General features: G+C 37.5%; 1 protein-coding gene across 1 annotated transcript; it reads right to left on the reverse strand.

Moving 5' to 3' along the window:
• Positions 1-14,169: 14,169 nt before the first annotated feature.
• Positions 14,170-17,152, reverse strand: LOC139839638 (uncharacterized). The gene is made up of 2 exons (XM_071829760.1): positions 17,017-17,152; positions 14,170-16,202 (listed from the first exon to the last, which is right to left on the reverse strand). Exons 1-2 carry the CDS (start codon positions 17,035-17,037, stop codon positions 14,271-14,273), a joined length of 1,953 nt encoding a protein of 650 aa, XP_071685861.1. The 5' UTR covers positions 17,038-17,152; the 3' UTR covers positions 14,170-14,270.
• Positions 17,153-17,863: the final 711 nt, after the last annotated feature.

Here is a 17,863-nt window from a genome sequence, read left to right on the forward strand (position 1 = left end):
TTGCATTTTACATTCCCTAGGTTTAGTTCTTTTTGCTTTATTTTGCTTACTTATGGTCGTGTGTCTGAGGCATCATAGAAATAGATTTATCAGTTGTACTTTAGGAAGCTATTGACCAAGCTAAATATTCAATTTACATTTTTGACAATAACACCAACCATGCTCGTGTTCAGGGCCGGTCCCGAGAATTTGAGTGCCCTGGACGAAACGAAAAAAAGGGCCCTTAGACCCTAATGAATAATATAAGCTAATTAAAAAAACGACAAATATATCAATCGTTAAAGATATTTTAAAGATTATTAATGTTACTATATTCAATAAATGAAACACACCAACTATACAGATACAACATAATTTATACTCCTTGATATTGATCTTAAATGCTCTGCGACAGCCTCTCTTTATCTGTTGTCCACTTGATAAGTGATAAGTTAATGTGTTTTATCTCACATTGGTGAGGATTCAAATAAGAATACACTATAAATAAATAAAGAACGGAAACTAAATTTATTCATTTGGGCTTAACTTATCTACACTTTTAAAAGTCTTGGGTAGTTGGGCTTGGTAATTTTTGTAACCAATAAATGATATTGGGCCCCTAAAATTATTGGGCCTGGGGCGAATGTACACCTTGTACCCCCTCCGGGCCGGCCCTGCTCGTGTTGTGTGCGCTTTTTGGCAAAAACATAAAAACCTCATGTGATATGGCACTGACATTTTCTAACCAATGTGTCGGTTTTTTGTGTCAAATATTGTGTAGGTTGATGTGGTATAATTTGATTGGAAATTTGGTGGGAAAAAATTAATTAATAATAAAAATATAATGAATGAAAAATTATGATTGGTTGGGACAAAAACAAACGCACCTTCAAATTTCAGTCACTTCGTGACTAACGGCTTTGACTAAAACCCCACTATTTTCGTCACAAACCGTTAGTTGGGGGCCACGTCGTCTCACGGGAAATACAAACGCACCTTTAAAATTCGTGTAACGGGACTCCGAGTTTAGTTGAGCAGTGTTGAAAGCTAGCACCTTTTTTCTCAATCTAGATGTCATTCATTTTATTGGGTAATTGTTATCTTAACTAGGGTTGAGCAAATAATCATTTTAATTGAACCGTAACCGTTTTAACAGCTAAAATCCAACAAATAACCGCAGATATGGTTAACAAGGATTAACCGAACCTTGTGGGGCGATTTTGAAAATAAAGAATACCCAGCCCGATTTAACCGCACCGGCTCCGTTTTCACTCATCATTATTGACCAAAATTTTGCATTTAAATTTTTTCACATGTCAAAAATATATATTATAGTAAACGACTATCATACTAAAGAAATTGTAAAACATGTGAAATATTCCATTACATTTATTCATGTATATACTTAATATATGTCTCAAATATAGTTTGATTGGGTAACATTATTCTAACTAGAAGAGATAATAAGGAGTTACGATGGTAAATATAGGAGATTGTAATACCATAAATACTATGACTCTTGAATAGATGGACATTGAAGTTTGAAGATATTTCAACTCTTCAAAACTCTACGTGAACTTCTTCTTTTAGTTATTTTTTATTTTATGCATGCTTTTCGAGTGTAAACGATGTTGATTAACTATTATTTTGGGTTTTATATATGAGACAAAGTAATACCTTTATATCGAAATGTTAGTTTACATAATATTAGGCACAACTCAATGAAAAAAAAATATTCCGATAAATGGTTAACCAAATTACCCGTTTTATAAGTATATTCATTCAGAAAGAAAAATAAATTAACTACAGTAACAAATCAGCTGCTAATTTTGACTTTTTTTAAAATTTTTATAGTGGTTATATAGCAAGAGTGTCGATATTAAACAGAAATTATGGTTGGAGGACTGGTTAGGGACTTTTCTTGTAAACCAAGGAGACCGGGTGTTCGAGTCTCCTTATAAATCCCCTCGCTCTCTTTCGTTTTCTTTCTTTTCTCTTTATACCTCCCATTTTTATTTTTATTTTTAATTTTCATAATGTCTGAATATTTCATATTTCTAATTCAATCCTCTCACTTTTATTCTTTTGTTTTTTAATTCGTTTTTTTCAAATGTTATCTTGAATATTTGTTGCTGTTAGCAATACTTCTACTTAACTGTGTAAATTAGCAGATTGCTTACTTTCTACAACATCTGGAAATAGTTGGGTTACCATCATATGTATCTTCACTTGAGCATCACAAATCTAGTGGTTGACGTCTGAAAAATTCATGTTAGAAAATGATCAAAAATAGTTACAAAATAATCCAGTTAGAACCAGCTGGATTATTTTTTTAAAAAAAATTAAACTTAAAAAAATTAAAAATTTACTAAAAAAATAAGATTCTTTTTTTTTTAATGTTCACCCCAGCTGTCATTGAAAAATTTAATAAAATTTTAAACCCGCTCCATCTATGGTCGGGTTCAAGTTCTGCCACTGGTTAGAACGAGTACATTGAGTAGAAATACTTGTCCTTTTAGGATAACATGAACAGCGAACCTCCTTTATTTCTCTTCGTGAATATGTATGTATGTATGTATATACATATACAGCGTATGAATGGTTAACTACTCAGAAACAAGTGAGAATAATGAAATATAATGGTTAACTCACAAGAATATATCTATACACCTTTGTTATACATGGTAGATGGTTGCTTATGATTTTCAATCGAACACAAAAAAAACCACACAACAGAAACAAAGCAAGCCCATATGACAACGTACTTTTAAGAAACCGAAACAAGAATAATTACATCACACCCCAAAAATTATATTTATAAGTGCAATGGAAGGACTTAGTGAAGTTGCCATCTGTTTGATCAAAACTTGACCATCTGTGCGTTCTTCGATTAAATTTTGAAGTTTTTGAGGCAAGTCGTTCTACACGATTAAATTCTAAATTTATCATGGATTTTTAAGACACATAAATGAAGATGAATGAATAAGCAAGGTTGTAAAAGTCGCTTGTCCGGGACTGGTCGCTCGGGACCTTGTATGGACTAATCGGCCAAGTCGGTGGCGGGCATTGACCAACTTTGACTTTGACTGAATTTTAGAAATAAATTCAACTTTGACGTCTAATAAATCCAACTTTTTAATGATTTGATTTGTTGTTGACCGACGACTTGGGCCTAATCGAGGACTAATTCAGATTCTAGACAAAGGTTGACAAAAATCGCTATTTGAGGAGTTTTTAACACGAACGGTTTGGAGTTTAGGGTTTGAGTTTAGGGACTAAACCCAAAACACTAAACCCTAAATCAGGCTAAATTTTGACAAAAAGTATTTCACAAAACATGAAGGAAAAAAACTTACTTAGCGCTGGATCCTACCCATATATATATATATATATATATATATATATATATATAGTGGTAGGATCAAGAGGGAAGTAACCAATCGGGGGGAAGCGGGGGGAAGCAAAAACTTTTTTTTTTTTTTTTCGTTTTCTGAAAAAACTTTGTTCACGAACATTATAGATTGGATGAAAATATGAACATTTAATAAAGACACTTTGTAATAAATGTTTTTATATTGGCGAGAAAACGCTCGAAGAAGTAATATATAACAATTATCGTGTTTTTCGAGCGTATGTTGAGGTTTTAGATATTAGGGTTTAGATATTAGGGTTTATAGGGTTTAGATATTAGGGTTTAGAAATTTAGGGTTTAGGGTTTAGATTTAGGATTTAGATTGAGTTTTTAACACGAACGGTTTAGAGTTTAGGGTTTAGGGTTTAGGGTTAGGGTTTGGTGTTATGGGTTTATGGAATAAACCCAAAACACCAAACCCTAAACTCTAAATCGGGCTAAATTTTACTTCACAAAACATGAAAAAAAAAGTTAACATTCTTCACGAACAATATTATCTTGAATGTTATTTTTGTCGATCGTTTTCCCAACAAAATAATAAGATTCATCACGAAGTGTCTTTTCTAAATGTTCATATTTTCATCCAATCTATAATGTTCGTGAACAAAGGTTTTTAAAAAACGAAAAAAAAAAAAAAAATTTGCTTCCCCCGCTTCCCTCCGATTGATTACTTACCCATTGATCCTGCCCCTATATATATATATATATATATATATATATATATATATATATATATATATATATATATATATATATATATATATATATTTATTTTTATTTTTTTCAAAAATGGTGCGCACTTTGGGAAAGTCGCTAGGCGCTGACGACGTTCGGGACTTTGTAGGGACTAACCGGCGGCGTCGAAAACTAGTCAGACGTTGACCAAATATGACTAGTCAGACATTGGCCAAATATGACTAGTCAGACGTTGACCAAATATGACTGTGACTGTATTTGACCGAATAAATCCAACTTTGAACTCACAAATTCGAATTTGACAGACTAAATCAGATTTTTGACAACTTTGACCGAATAGTGTAACAACCCAAACCAAACCACGACAATTCCCGTTAAATTTCACAACATAAAAAAAAATTTTCTGGTGCAGTTCATCTGCGCGGCGCGCCAGGTGGGTGCGCGGCGCGCCAAACCACCTGGACAGCCCGCTGTCCCCGGAAGTCAATTTAACGAAAATGTTTGACTAGTTCCCGACATTTTTAGCCAAAACGCTTTTAACCATAAATTCATATATATAAAACTAGCACGTTTAATTAATAAAATTGAGTTTACGAAGCGGGTCCCACAACGACCCATTTTACCACCTTGAGTACCGAAATACAATATTTGACCAAAAGACTTTTAATACAACAAAGCCGAGCATGGCGATTGGGAATACGCTACCCAATCCTAAATGATCCAAAAGTAAGTCACTAAAGCAACTATGCACGTCTTCTAGTCCTCGCGCTTACCCGAGCCACCAATCCACATGCGATCTATAAAAAGAGTCAACAACGAGAGGATAAGCTAACGCTTAGTGAATGATAATATACTACATACATATATATGCATAAAATGGACACGCCACATAAATAAACAAATACCGCATACCGGAGCGTCCAAGCCTAAAGGCAAGCTAATCTAAGTATACCATACGACCACTAAGCAACAAGCTAATAATACCATCAATAAGGTAAGTTCACCAACGTCAATGTGAACACGCCAATAACTACCCCCGGAGGGTTAACTACATCACGACAACACAACATTAATCACGAATTAGCAATTCGACAATCATGCAACATATCGTGCATATACCAATAACCGCAAGTCCACAATAGCTAGCAATACCAAAAGCATATAGTTCATAAATAAATATGCCAATACATAACTCATACAACCATGGTTAACCAATTCGAACAAGGGAAACGGTACATACAAGACCGTTGGAGTTCATAACATCCGTTAGTGCTACTTAATCAACGCGTAGTCACTAATCCCCCGGGTGATGTCTTAAACAACGCGACTCACTCACCCTTTCCAATGTGGCGTCTTAAACAACGCGACGATTCCACATGCCATTCAATACGATGGATGGTGTCTTAAACAACGCGACATCCCCTCCATTACATTGTGGTGTCTTAAACAACGCGACATCCACTTCTTTACCATGTGGTGTCTTAAACAACGCGACATCCACTTCTTTACAATGTGGTGTCTTAAGCAACGCGACAATGCCACATTCATACGACACAAATAAATACATTATATACACATACGCATAATTATTCCACTCACAACCACGTGTGATAACGTACACCCAAAATGTGTACTTTGCTAAAGGTAGTCAACCAAAACGCACAACCGTGCCAATTGGACCTATGCACAAGTCCATCAAATCCACCTATATGTGAAGTGAGCTCTATAGCCGAGAATCACTTCACCCGACCTGCACCCATCCTACACATACATATGCATATAGGATATTAACACTCACCTTGAAGTCTTGATGAAAGCTTCCAAATAATCTGCAACTCGCCAATGGAAAATACCTATTCCATTATCATAATTACAACAATACACTTAGAATGGATTCACAAATCAACCCAAATTGACACTTAGTGCAAATTTGACCCAAATGCACTTCCAAGTACAAAACGCGCCCAAAATTAACCAATAATCACTAACACAAGTGAGAATGGTCTTAATACGCCAAATAAACCCGATCATAGGTGTTAAACACCTATCTTGCCCAAAATGACACTTAAACCCTAGTTTGACCCATAAGAAGTCAATATCACGCTATTAGCAAGTTTTGACACCAAAACATATTTAACTCGGTTTAACACTTCAACTTAATCCATTTTAAGTTTATAAACTTTGTTAAATCGCCAATTGGGTCATAATCACCACCAAACCCTAATTTGACCCAAAGTCACAACTAGTCAACCAAATTACCCTAAATGGGTTTCAACACTTCCATAATCACCTACTTAAGTGATTAAACTCAAATTAAAGTTCTAAACATGGCCAATTAGTTTGCCAACTCAAAATCCACCAACAATTAACAACAAACCCGATTACTAGCTTCACTAAACCCATTTCATCACATAAAAGGGTTTTACAACTAATTAACTCAAAACCCTAACTTGAACATCAAATTAAATAATTGAAATTCGGAGTTTGAGCTTACCAATACTATCACCGTGTAGCCGAGAACGAAAGGAACAACTTTAAAACCCGAGACTTTGAACGATTCGAGCTTCTTCCTCACCAAAACCTCCAATCTCTCTCTAAACTCTTACTCTCTCTCTAAAAATGGATGAAGATGATGAGTGGATGTGAAATATGATCCAAACTGATCAAAGGATCAGTTTTGATGACCCTAAACCGACCCCAAGTGAAAAGACCAAAGTACCCTTCATTTAAAGCCTTTAAAAAGGCTGAAAATTGCTTCTGCACCAATCGGCGCGCCGCGCCACATTGTGGAGCGCCGCTCCACTCTGCTGGTCAGATTTCAGAAACTTGTTTTGGCCATAACTTTTTGACCGTAGCTCCGTTTTCGATGAATCAAATATCGTTGGAAACGTAATAAGATTTTCTTTCCAATGGTAAGGCTTTGAAACATTAACACCAACTTTATTTGGGGTTGAAAAGATACGTACACTCCTCGTCACTTCAGACAATGTCCAGTTTCCTCCAACGTTCGAGCAAGCAACACGTACATGCTTCGTACACTTCATACATGCATAGTACACCATAAATACATTATCTACAATAAATATTTGGGTCTTACAACTCTCCCCCACTTAAACTCGATCACGTCCTCGTGATCTTCTCCACTTAAACAATCCGGACCTGCTTAACGATCCTCACTCAAGTCCCAATACGAACTTTCCTAGACCATTCTTCCCAATGGATCACTTTCAACAACTAAAGTCGTCAACCGTGATTTATCAAAACCACAATCCGAGCACTGAAACCTGCTCAATTTCCCATATCGGGAAAAACTCGACCCATCTCGTACCGAGATATCAATTCCTTAGCGTACCTTTACCAAGGACAACGCTAAAAGCAACCAAGTCTCAACTTAAAGTCAACAATCCGAAACGATGAAGACCGAACCAAACAAATCCTTACGGATAACATTAATCACTAACATCCCTTGTAGTGCGCAATACGACCTATACGCAACTACCATAGCATCAAAATCCAACGGCTAAAACCAAAAGCGCCCAAAACGACTATGGCAACGCTAAACCTAAGGTGTACAAAATCGACTATTGTCACACCCGTAACATGTGAGCGAAACACGGCTATCGCATCCCTAATCACACAACATGGTCCTCACGATCCCACCATAGGAGTATAAAACAACTGATAGATCACTCAACACCGGATGAAGTCAGCGGACCCGAAAGTCATGCTTCACCGATATAACAATACCTCATGATGAAGTCAGCGGACCCCGAAAGTCATGCTTCACCACTATAACAATACCTCACACAACGAATAGTGCAACATCGCGCTCCGCTACACTATAGTGAACCCTAACGGATACCGCTAACCGTCTACACTATCGAGCAAGAACCATCTATATCAAACATAGGCACAAAACAATATTTCTCTAGAAGAGAGTCCGATACGCACATCCCTTAACCGAGGGATTTCACCTTGCTCGCCAAAACACGTCCATTATCTCTCGACGAGATTCACCAAACTTACCACCTCGGTGGTAATTTACAGATCCAATATCATAAGTACCAATGAGCCAAAAATTGTACTCTACCACCAATTGACCAAAACTAGGTCTCGACCAAATTTCCGGATCTAACAAAAGCATCATCCGAAATCTCACACTAAAACCTCCTCGTGCGGGAGTGCCACTCCCTCACTTGGAACTACGTTCCATATCCACAACTCGTACAACCGTACAATGCTACCAAAGGTAGACTTTACAAACAATTGGGTTCACACGACCCGTTACCATACCTTGCTCCAAACCTTGAGCACACGAAGGACTTGACCAATCCTTAAACACTTCGAATGAAAAGTGTACCACAAATACCCAAACTATACCCTCGCAATCATCCAATTTCATTAGTTTGTCAAATTCCACCTAGTCACTCATGTATCTAAGGGTTTTACTCCGGTACCCTAAGTACAATGCAACCACAACCATAACCTAGTCGGAGTCGAACACCACGCTAGTAGGTATAAAAGAGGCACCTAATGTCGCGTCATAATGACTCCATTACCAACATACATCGAGATTTCAAACACTCGATCTCAAGGGTTCCAACCACCCGACGAACCTCATGGTTCATCACTTCAACATAAAAGCGAACACGCGCTTAACAATCGAACACCAAAACCATTTCCGTGGCTTGGTAGAAACATTTCTCCAATATCAAGGAATGCTTGGTTGCACCAAGTCTTACGCCCTTCGCCTGACAATCAAACGTCACCATAGGGTACTTCCATTAGGAACGTCACCCATAACAACAATATGCACAACACAAGGCATTAACAACTCAAACTCAAACAGCATCGAACATTCCCAAGACTTGTGACCCCTCATGCCACCATTGTAACATCTAGACGCGCTAGAATTCGATATACTCGTCCGCGTACCACCCGTGCTCACACTCGGACCCTTAGTCCTCTTACTCGGAGCACCATAAGAAACAACCCTTCTATCCCTTGAAGGTTCACCCTTCTTCGATCGTGTATGCGACTCGAAACCCCTAGCCAAGTCGAATAATTCCGAAAACGATTTCGCTTGACCACGACTAATTTTTCTTTTCAAGTCGTCATTCAAAGTACGATAGAAATCCCCCATTAACAAACGATCACTTCCCAAATACTCCGGACAAAGACGAGCCTTCGCCATAAAGGTCGTCTTGAGAGTATTTAAATCCATAGATCCTTGTCGCAAATTTCGCAACTCATTACGCAATTCCCACAAATCGGCCGAAGTCCGGAATTCCTCGAAGAATTCCTCCTTAAATTCGTCCCACGATAAGGCCATAAACGTTTCACCACCGACAAGATCAATCTTACCATCCAACCTATCCCTCGCCCTACCCCGCAACAAACTCGTAGCGAGTCTCGTCTTTCTCTCGGGAGGGCAATCAATAGTACGGAAACACCCTTCGACGTCCGAAATCCAAGTTGTGCTCACCAAAGGATCCGACTTTCCGTCATACATCGGGGATTTAGTCCTCATGAAGCCCTTAAGATAACGCTCCATTTCACTACTACTTTGAAGTTCGGAATACCTCCTTTCCATTCTTTCTTCCAACGCACCCATTTGCTCCGCAACGGCGGCCGCAACTCTAGCGTTAAACTCCGCGTCATTCGCCTCGGTCTCGTTTCGCGTCGTCATTCAAAAGAATGCAAAACGATTAGTCCACGAACGTATAAAACCGCACGCACAACACCGTCCCATCTTGCTAAACACTCGTCGTACATCACTTGTTAGACACGATTTGTACCCGTAATAAGGTTTGCAAGTTCTTATTACGCACACACGCCGCATCGACTCGTTAGTACGACGACCGCCTCGCTCGATGATAAGAACAAACACAACCAAAATTCTACGCGATACAAACACACGCGAGAATTATTACCACAACACAAAAGCATATTAATAATATCCGCATTACTAATATATACGTTAGTCGACCTATAAACAAGGCACTAACTAAACCCATTCCGACCCGAAATCCTACAAGTCCCGCAACAATTTAAGCACACACAAAAGTCTAAGTCTAGGCACCTATCTCAAGTCACCTAAATCCCTTAGACCATGCTCTGATACCACTTGTAACAACCCAAACCAAACCACGACAATTCCCGTTAAATTTCACAACATAAAAAAAAATTTTCTGGTGCAGTTCATCTGCGCGGCGCGCCAGGTGGGTGCGCGGCGCGCCAAACCACCTGGACAGCCCGCTGTCCCCGGAAGTCAATTTAACGAAAATGTTTGACTAGTTCCCGACATTTTTAGCCAAAACGCTTTTAACCATAAATTCATATATATAAAACTAGCACGTTTAATTAATAAAATTGAGTTTACGAAGCGGGTCCCACAACGACCCATTTTACCACCTTGAGTACCGAAATACAATATTTGACCAAAAGACTTTTAATACAACAAAGCCGAGCATGGCGATTGGGAATACGCTACCCAATCCTAAATGATCCAAAAGTAAGTCACTAAAGCAACTATGCACGTCTTCTAGTCCTCGCGCTTACCCGAGCCACCAATCCACATGCGATCTATAAAAAGAGTCAACAACGAGAGGATAAGCTAACGCTTAGTGAATGATAATATACTACATACATATATATGCATAAAATGGACACGCCACATAAATAAACAAATACCGCATACCGGAGCGTCCAAGCCTAAAGGCAAGCTAATCTAAGTATACCATACGACCACTAAGCAACAAGCTAATAATACCATCAATAAGGTAAGTTCACCAACGTCAATGTGAACACGCCAATAACTACCCCCGGAGGGTTAACTACATCACGACAACACAACATTAATCACGAATTAGCAATTCGACAATCATGCAACATATCGTGCATATACCAATAACCGCAAGTCCACAATAGCTAGCAATACCAAAAGCATATAGTTCATAAATAAATATGCCAATACATAACTCATACAACCATGGTTAACCAATTCGAACAAGGGAAACGGTACATACAAGACCGTTGGAGTTCATAACATCCGTTAGTGCTACTTAATCAACGCGTAGTCACTAATCCCCCGGGTGATGTCTTAAACAACGCGACTCACTCACCCTTTCCAATGTGGCGTCTTAAACAACGCGACGATTCCACATGCCATTCAATACGATGGATGGTGTCTTAAACAACGCGACATCCCCTCCATTACATTGTGGTGTCTTAAACAACGCGACATCCACTTCTTTACCATGTGGTGTCTTAAACAACGCGACATCCACTTCTTTACAATGTGGTGTCTTAAGCAACGCGACAATGCCACATTCATACGACACAAATAAATACATTATATACACATACGCATAATTATTCCACTCACAACCACGTGTGATAACGTACACCCAAAATGTGTACTTTGCTAAAGGTAGTCAACCAAAACGCACAACCGTGCCAATTGGACCTATGCACAAGTCCATCAAATCCACCTATATGTGAAGTGAGCTCTATAGCCGAGAATCACTTCACCCGACCTGCACCCATCCTACACATACATATGCATATAGGATATTAACACTCACCTTGAAGTCTTGATGAAAGCTTCCAAATAATCTGCAACTCGCCAATGGAAAATACCTATTCCATTATCATAATTACAACAATACACTTAGAATGGATTCACAAATCAACCCAAATTGACACTTAGTGCAAATTTGACCCAAATGCACTTCCAAGTACAAAACGCGCCCAAAATTAACCAATAATCACTAACACAAGTGAGAATGGTCTTAATACGCCAAATAAACCCGATCATAGGTGTTAAACACCTATCTTGCCCAAAATGACACTTAAACCCTAGTTTGACCCATAAGAAGTCAATATCACGCTATTAGCAAGTTTTGACACCAAAACATATTTAACTCGGTTTAACACTTCAACTTAATCCATTTTAAGTTTATAAACTTTGTTAAATCGCCAATTGGGTCATAATCACCACCAAACCCTAATTTGACCCAAAGTCACAACTAGTCAACCAAATTACCCTAAATGGGTTTCAACACTTCCATAATCACCTACTTAAGTGATTAAACTCAAATTAAAGTTCTAAACATGGCCAATTAGTTTGCCAACTCAAAATCCACCAACAATTAACAACAAACCCGATTACTAGCTTCACTAAACCCATTTCATCACATAAAAGGGTTTTACAACTAATTAACTCAAAACCCTAACTTGAACATCAAATTAAATAATTGAAATTCGGAGTTTGAGCTTACCAATACTATCACCGTGTAGCCGAGAACGAAAGGAACAACTTTAAAACCCGAGACTTTGAACGATTCGAGCTTCTTCCTCACCAAAACCTCCAATCTCTCTCTAAACTCTTACTCTCTCTCTAAAAATGGATGAAGATGATGAGTGGATGTGAAATATGATCCAAACTGATCAAAGGATCAGTTTTGATGACCCTAAACCGACCCCAAGTGAAAAGACCAAAGTACCCTTCATTTAAAGCCTTTAAAAAGGCTGAAAATTGCTTCTGCACCAATCGGCGCGCCGCGCCACATTGTGGAGCGCCGCTCCACTCTGCTGGTCAGATTTCAGAAACTTGTTTTGGCCATAACTTTTTGACCGTAGCTCCGTTTTCGATGAATCAAATATCGTTGGAAACGTAATAAGATTTTCTTTCCAATGGTAAGGCTTTGAAACATTAACACCAACTTTATTTGGGGTTGAAAAGATACGTACACTCCTCGTCACTTCAGACAATGTCCAGTTTCCTCCAACGTTCGAGCAAGCAACACGTACATGCTTCGTACACTTCATACATGCATAGTACACCATAAATACATTATCTACAATAAATATTTGGGTCTTACAAATAGATTGGCCAATTCAGATACTAGTAGGGCTAGTTCAAAATTCTAACTAGTCGGGTCATTTCAAAATTCCAACTAATCGGGGATTAGTCGGAGGACATTTACAAACTTGTGATAGTGAAGCCAAAAAGTGTCTGCGAGTCACTCCAACTCGGTCCAACATAATATAAGAACTGCCAATTATAAACTAAACCCGTTACCCAATCTGCCCATTTTGCCACTTATACACATTACAACCAAAAAATTTACAAGGACAAAATATTTTAAACTTCTGAAAAAAAAGGTACTGTTTACCATTGTGCTTTATTTTTAAAATTTGTATTATGGGAAAATATGATAAACTAAATAACTTACGATCCGACCCAGTTGCTATCCAGAAACCATGAGCGGTTGGCTAGATCTACCTCCGCTCCCATGCTTTCTATCTCTCGGCACAAAAAAGTACCACTCCCTTTCACCAATCTTTGACAATCCTACAATTTTACAACATTCTATCAATCAATTCAATCAACTTATAAACCAAAAAAAAAAAGACAACTTTCTAACAATACTTTATTATTCTTATTAAACTTTAAAATATTCTTAAAAATTAGTAGTAATTAGTACGATATGATTTAGCTGGCGAAAGCCAAGGATCGTAGAGGTAAATGTTGAGAAAGCCAATGATGATATCACAATTTGCATTCTTCCCGGAAACCATTTTGTTGAGGTATAAATCGAGCAAGTCTTATTCGGTCGGGTGAAACCGAAAATAAACACAAGTTGATCGAAACAGAATACAAAAGGGACCCATCAAACAAACAAACAAACACCGGCACCCAAATCAAATGGAACATAAAACAAACTAAACAAGGGCTAAGCACGAATCGGTGATGTACTGATGTCACACAATCTATTTTACTACATAAAACTATATGGAGTAGTAAAATTTTTGAAAGGAGGTAACAGAATTAACGATAAGTGTTGAATAAACTCTGTACCTTGATGTTCTATCTTGCTTTTGACTTGGCTCTCAAGAATTTGTGTCATGGCCTGCAATTAGTAGTAAAAACAACCTAACCACCACCAACCTCACACACTGTATAGTCCACTGATCAATCTAACTGAAGAAGATATTCAGTTATGATCAACAAGATTTATCACGGGTACTTGTCGAAAATACTCAGATAAAGCAATATAACATAATAATGAGTAACATAAATAAACGAAGAAGAAAATACATATATTATTATTTTTAACATATCAAAGAAAATTCAGTTGAAGGCACAAACAAACAATCATATATTCATATCATATTATCATATATCATCCCTTGGAGCCTCTTGTTCGTCTTGTTGAACTCCGGACACATTCTCCATATCTTCAATCATGGACCGGAAACTGCGCAGTTTGGATTCAATTTTTTTGGACCATTCCTGAATTTCAGTTGATTCCTCCTTAGATAACTGGGCCCCCCTTCGAGTACCTTTCCGGACCTCATTAATCATTTCCCTTAGATTTACTTCCTGTAGTGATTGGAGGTGTTCCATCGTATCCATAATCATTAAATATCTCCGGCCATGCGGCTGCAGCTGCTGCTGCTGCTCATCATCATCATCATCATCATCATCATCATCTTCTTGCCCGCCCGCACACCCATTCTCCATATCTCCAATCTTAGAACGGAAACTGGTCAGTTGCGACTCAATTTTTTTGGACCATTCCAGAATTTCAGTTAACTCCTCCTCAGATAAGGGGTGGTGATCTGCCTCTTGAGTACCTTCCCGTACCTCATCAATCACTACCCCTAAATTTACTTCCTGGTCCTTTTCCATTCTAGCCATAATCATTTTATATCTCCGGCGGCGCTCTTCTTTTTCTTCATCTTCTTGAACTTGCCTGCCGCCGCCGCCTCCTCCTCCTCCTCCTCCTCCTCCTCCAGACACATTCTCCATATCGGCCCCAACCCCAATCCTCGAACGGAAACTACGCACTTGCAATTCAATTTTTTTGGTCCATTCCTCAATTTCAGTTAATTGCTTGTTAGATAACTGGGGGGCCTTTAGAGTACAATCCTGGACCTCATCAATCATTTCCCTTACCGCCTCCATCCTATTCTTAACCTTTTCATATCTCCGGCGGCGGCCATGTTGCTCTTCTTGTTCTTCCCATGTATAATCGGGGTTCCACCATCCTCCTTGCAATGCTTGTAGATTAACGGGTACTTGTTTAAGACCATTCTCATAACGCTTCATCACACCTGACGTCATAGAAATAACATTTACCTCATGATACTCATCCGGACCGATCATGGGATTCCCCCTCATAGACAATACCTTCTTGAACATCCCATCCGCACTTACATCATCATCATCTTCAGCTTTTAGTTTGACCCCCAAGTGATGGCCTATTAAGGTTACAAAATGCCCCCCACAAATTTTCCCACCCTTACTAGTGTCGACGGCCCAGTGTCTCAAATAGTAGGCCACACAATAAGGAATGCTGACACGAGTATCGGACCGTATTTGTTCCAGGTACCATAGGTCAGACAAGGTGACCTTGTTCGTGTCCTCCCTCTGCTTAAAAATGTTAAGGCTAAACAACAGGTGGATCAAACGGTAGTAAATATCATCAAGGTCATTTGTACACGAGACCTTAACCTTACCGTCACCATCACAGGGTGGGGGGGACCAAGATGTCCCGGGACTAAAATTTTTCCAGACTGTTTTTGGGTCAAAACGCTCAATATCACTGATCTCAGAAACCCGAGCACCCGACAAAATGTAGTCCCAAAAGTACTTCTCACCCATCTGTTTCTCTGTGTAAATCTTTAAGCACCTCGTAAAATCCTCCAAAGACATACTGTGAGGCTCCCCACGTAATCTAAAAGTCATGAACTCCTTATCCTTCACCCCTTCCGGCTTTTCTTTTAGTTCATACGTTGAATGGAACTCCCAGCAAAGGTCCTGAAAAACATACCTATCCGTGCAAATCAAATACAACCAATCCTGATAAAAATAATGTTTTCCTTCCGGTGACAAGTATTCTTGTCTCAACTTGGACTCTACAGTGTCGTATAACCCAACTTGTTTTAAAGAAGACCAGTCCACAATCCAGTGCACATCACACGGTTTCTTAATCAGCCAGTTTAACTTCTCACGATATTTAACAAATTCTGGTAAACTCGAGTCAAACCCAAACTGAGAGACCAACTCCTCCACATCAGCAGTTTTTTGTTGCTTCTTGAACTTCTGCAAAAACACATCAACAAAAAAAACAATCAAGATTTCAGTCAATCAGTGTTGGCAATAATCCAAGATTAGTACTGTACTATATACCCAACGATTCAACAGTTTTAATACGTAATATAAAATGAACAAATTAGGAACCAAAAAAAAAAAAAAAAAAACAACTTGTCTTGTTTCTTTATTCACATACTCACCACAATTTAAATTAACCTATACATACATATAGCCACCCAACGATTAGCAAGAAAATCTTACTGCCCATTTCCTCTTTCCTAAAGAAAAAGGGACACCTTCCAATCCAACTTTTAGTCAATGAAATACAAAACCAAATTCCAACTAACAAATACTCTAATAATAATTAGCTAAAACATAAACATATATATATATATATATATATATATATATATATATATATATATATATATATATATATATATATATATATATATACTTACTATATCTAAACTTGGAACTCATGACTACCGAGCAGATTAAGCCATTAATTATATGCCCATCTAGCACAAGTAACATGTCAATTCCGTCCCTAAAAACAATTTACACAATTTTAACCCAAGATGCATAAACCCTAATTTCCATAATCATGAACAGTTCGCAAGTAAACATTGATTCTATGGAATTAAAAGATGAAGAACATTTAATTATTCAGCATACAATCACTTAAAGGACCAAAAACAAACACCCCCTACACCTTCGAACTTACCAAAAAAAACCCCGAATTCACTTGTTGTAAACATGGAAATTATGGAACAAACAAGATGAATAACAATTAAAAATCATATAATCTGATCATTCGTACCTTTTGCCTCTTAGTAGACATGTTTAATTAGGAGAGAAAAATCATGTAGCAGATTTTTGATTCAACTACGTGAGTTTTTGTTTTAAACCGTAGGAGAAAATAGATCGGTGTGCTTTTCAATTTAGGGGAAAATGTCTTATTTATTGCGTTGCAAACTTTATCCGTGTATTATTATTATTATTAATATTAATATTAATATTAATTATTATTATTATTATTATTATTATTATTATTATTATTATTATTATTATTATTATTATTATTATTATTATTATATTATTATTATATTATTATTATTATTATTATTATATTATATTATTATTATTATATTATTATTATTATTATTATTATTATTATTATTATTATTATTATTATTATTATTATTATTATTATTGTTATAATTCAGTAGGCTTATAACTACCTTTAGTGGTTTGGTTTGTGTTATAATTCAGTAGGCTTATAACTACCTTTAGCAGGTTTGTTCTTGAATATAGGCTACTAATAAACTTAAAATAAGAGAGAGTAAAATAATGGAGATATATGAAATATATTCTCTATGTGCATCATATGCAAATCACATTCGTTGGTATTTATAATACAAAATTATCTACTGTGCAGTTAGGTATACACCCGTGATTCAAATTTGTCAGCCAATGTCTATCACAACACTCCCCCTTGGATGACAAATTATTAAAAAGCAACTTAGTACTGCCTCGTTAAAAACCTTGCTAAAGAAAAACCCAGTGGGATAAAACTTTAGTCAAGGGAAAAAGAGTGCAGTATAGAGTTGACTCCCCCTCAAGTAGACATCGCTGAGTCGTCACATATTTTGAACTTGCTTCATGCC

Source organism: Rutidosis leptorrhynchoides, chromosome 4 (genome assembly GCF_046630445.1).
Source record: "Rutidosis leptorrhynchoides isolate AG116_Rl617_1_P2 chromosome 4, CSIRO_AGI_Rlap_v1, whole genome shotgun sequence".
NCBI lineage: Eukaryota > Viridiplantae > Streptophyta > Magnoliopsida > Asterales > Asteraceae > Rutidosis > Rutidosis leptorrhynchoides.

What these genes read in the sequence shown, in the direction of transcription:
- LOC139839638 (XM_071829760.1), bottom strand. Translation starts at nt 17,037, where the DNA reads ATGTCTACTAAGAGGCAAAAG. An exon ending in TGTCTACTAAGAGGCAAAAG is followed by an intron (nt 16,203 to 17,016) that starts GTACGAATGATC and finishes GTGTTTTTGCAG; the next exon opens with AAGTTCAAGAAGCAACAAAA.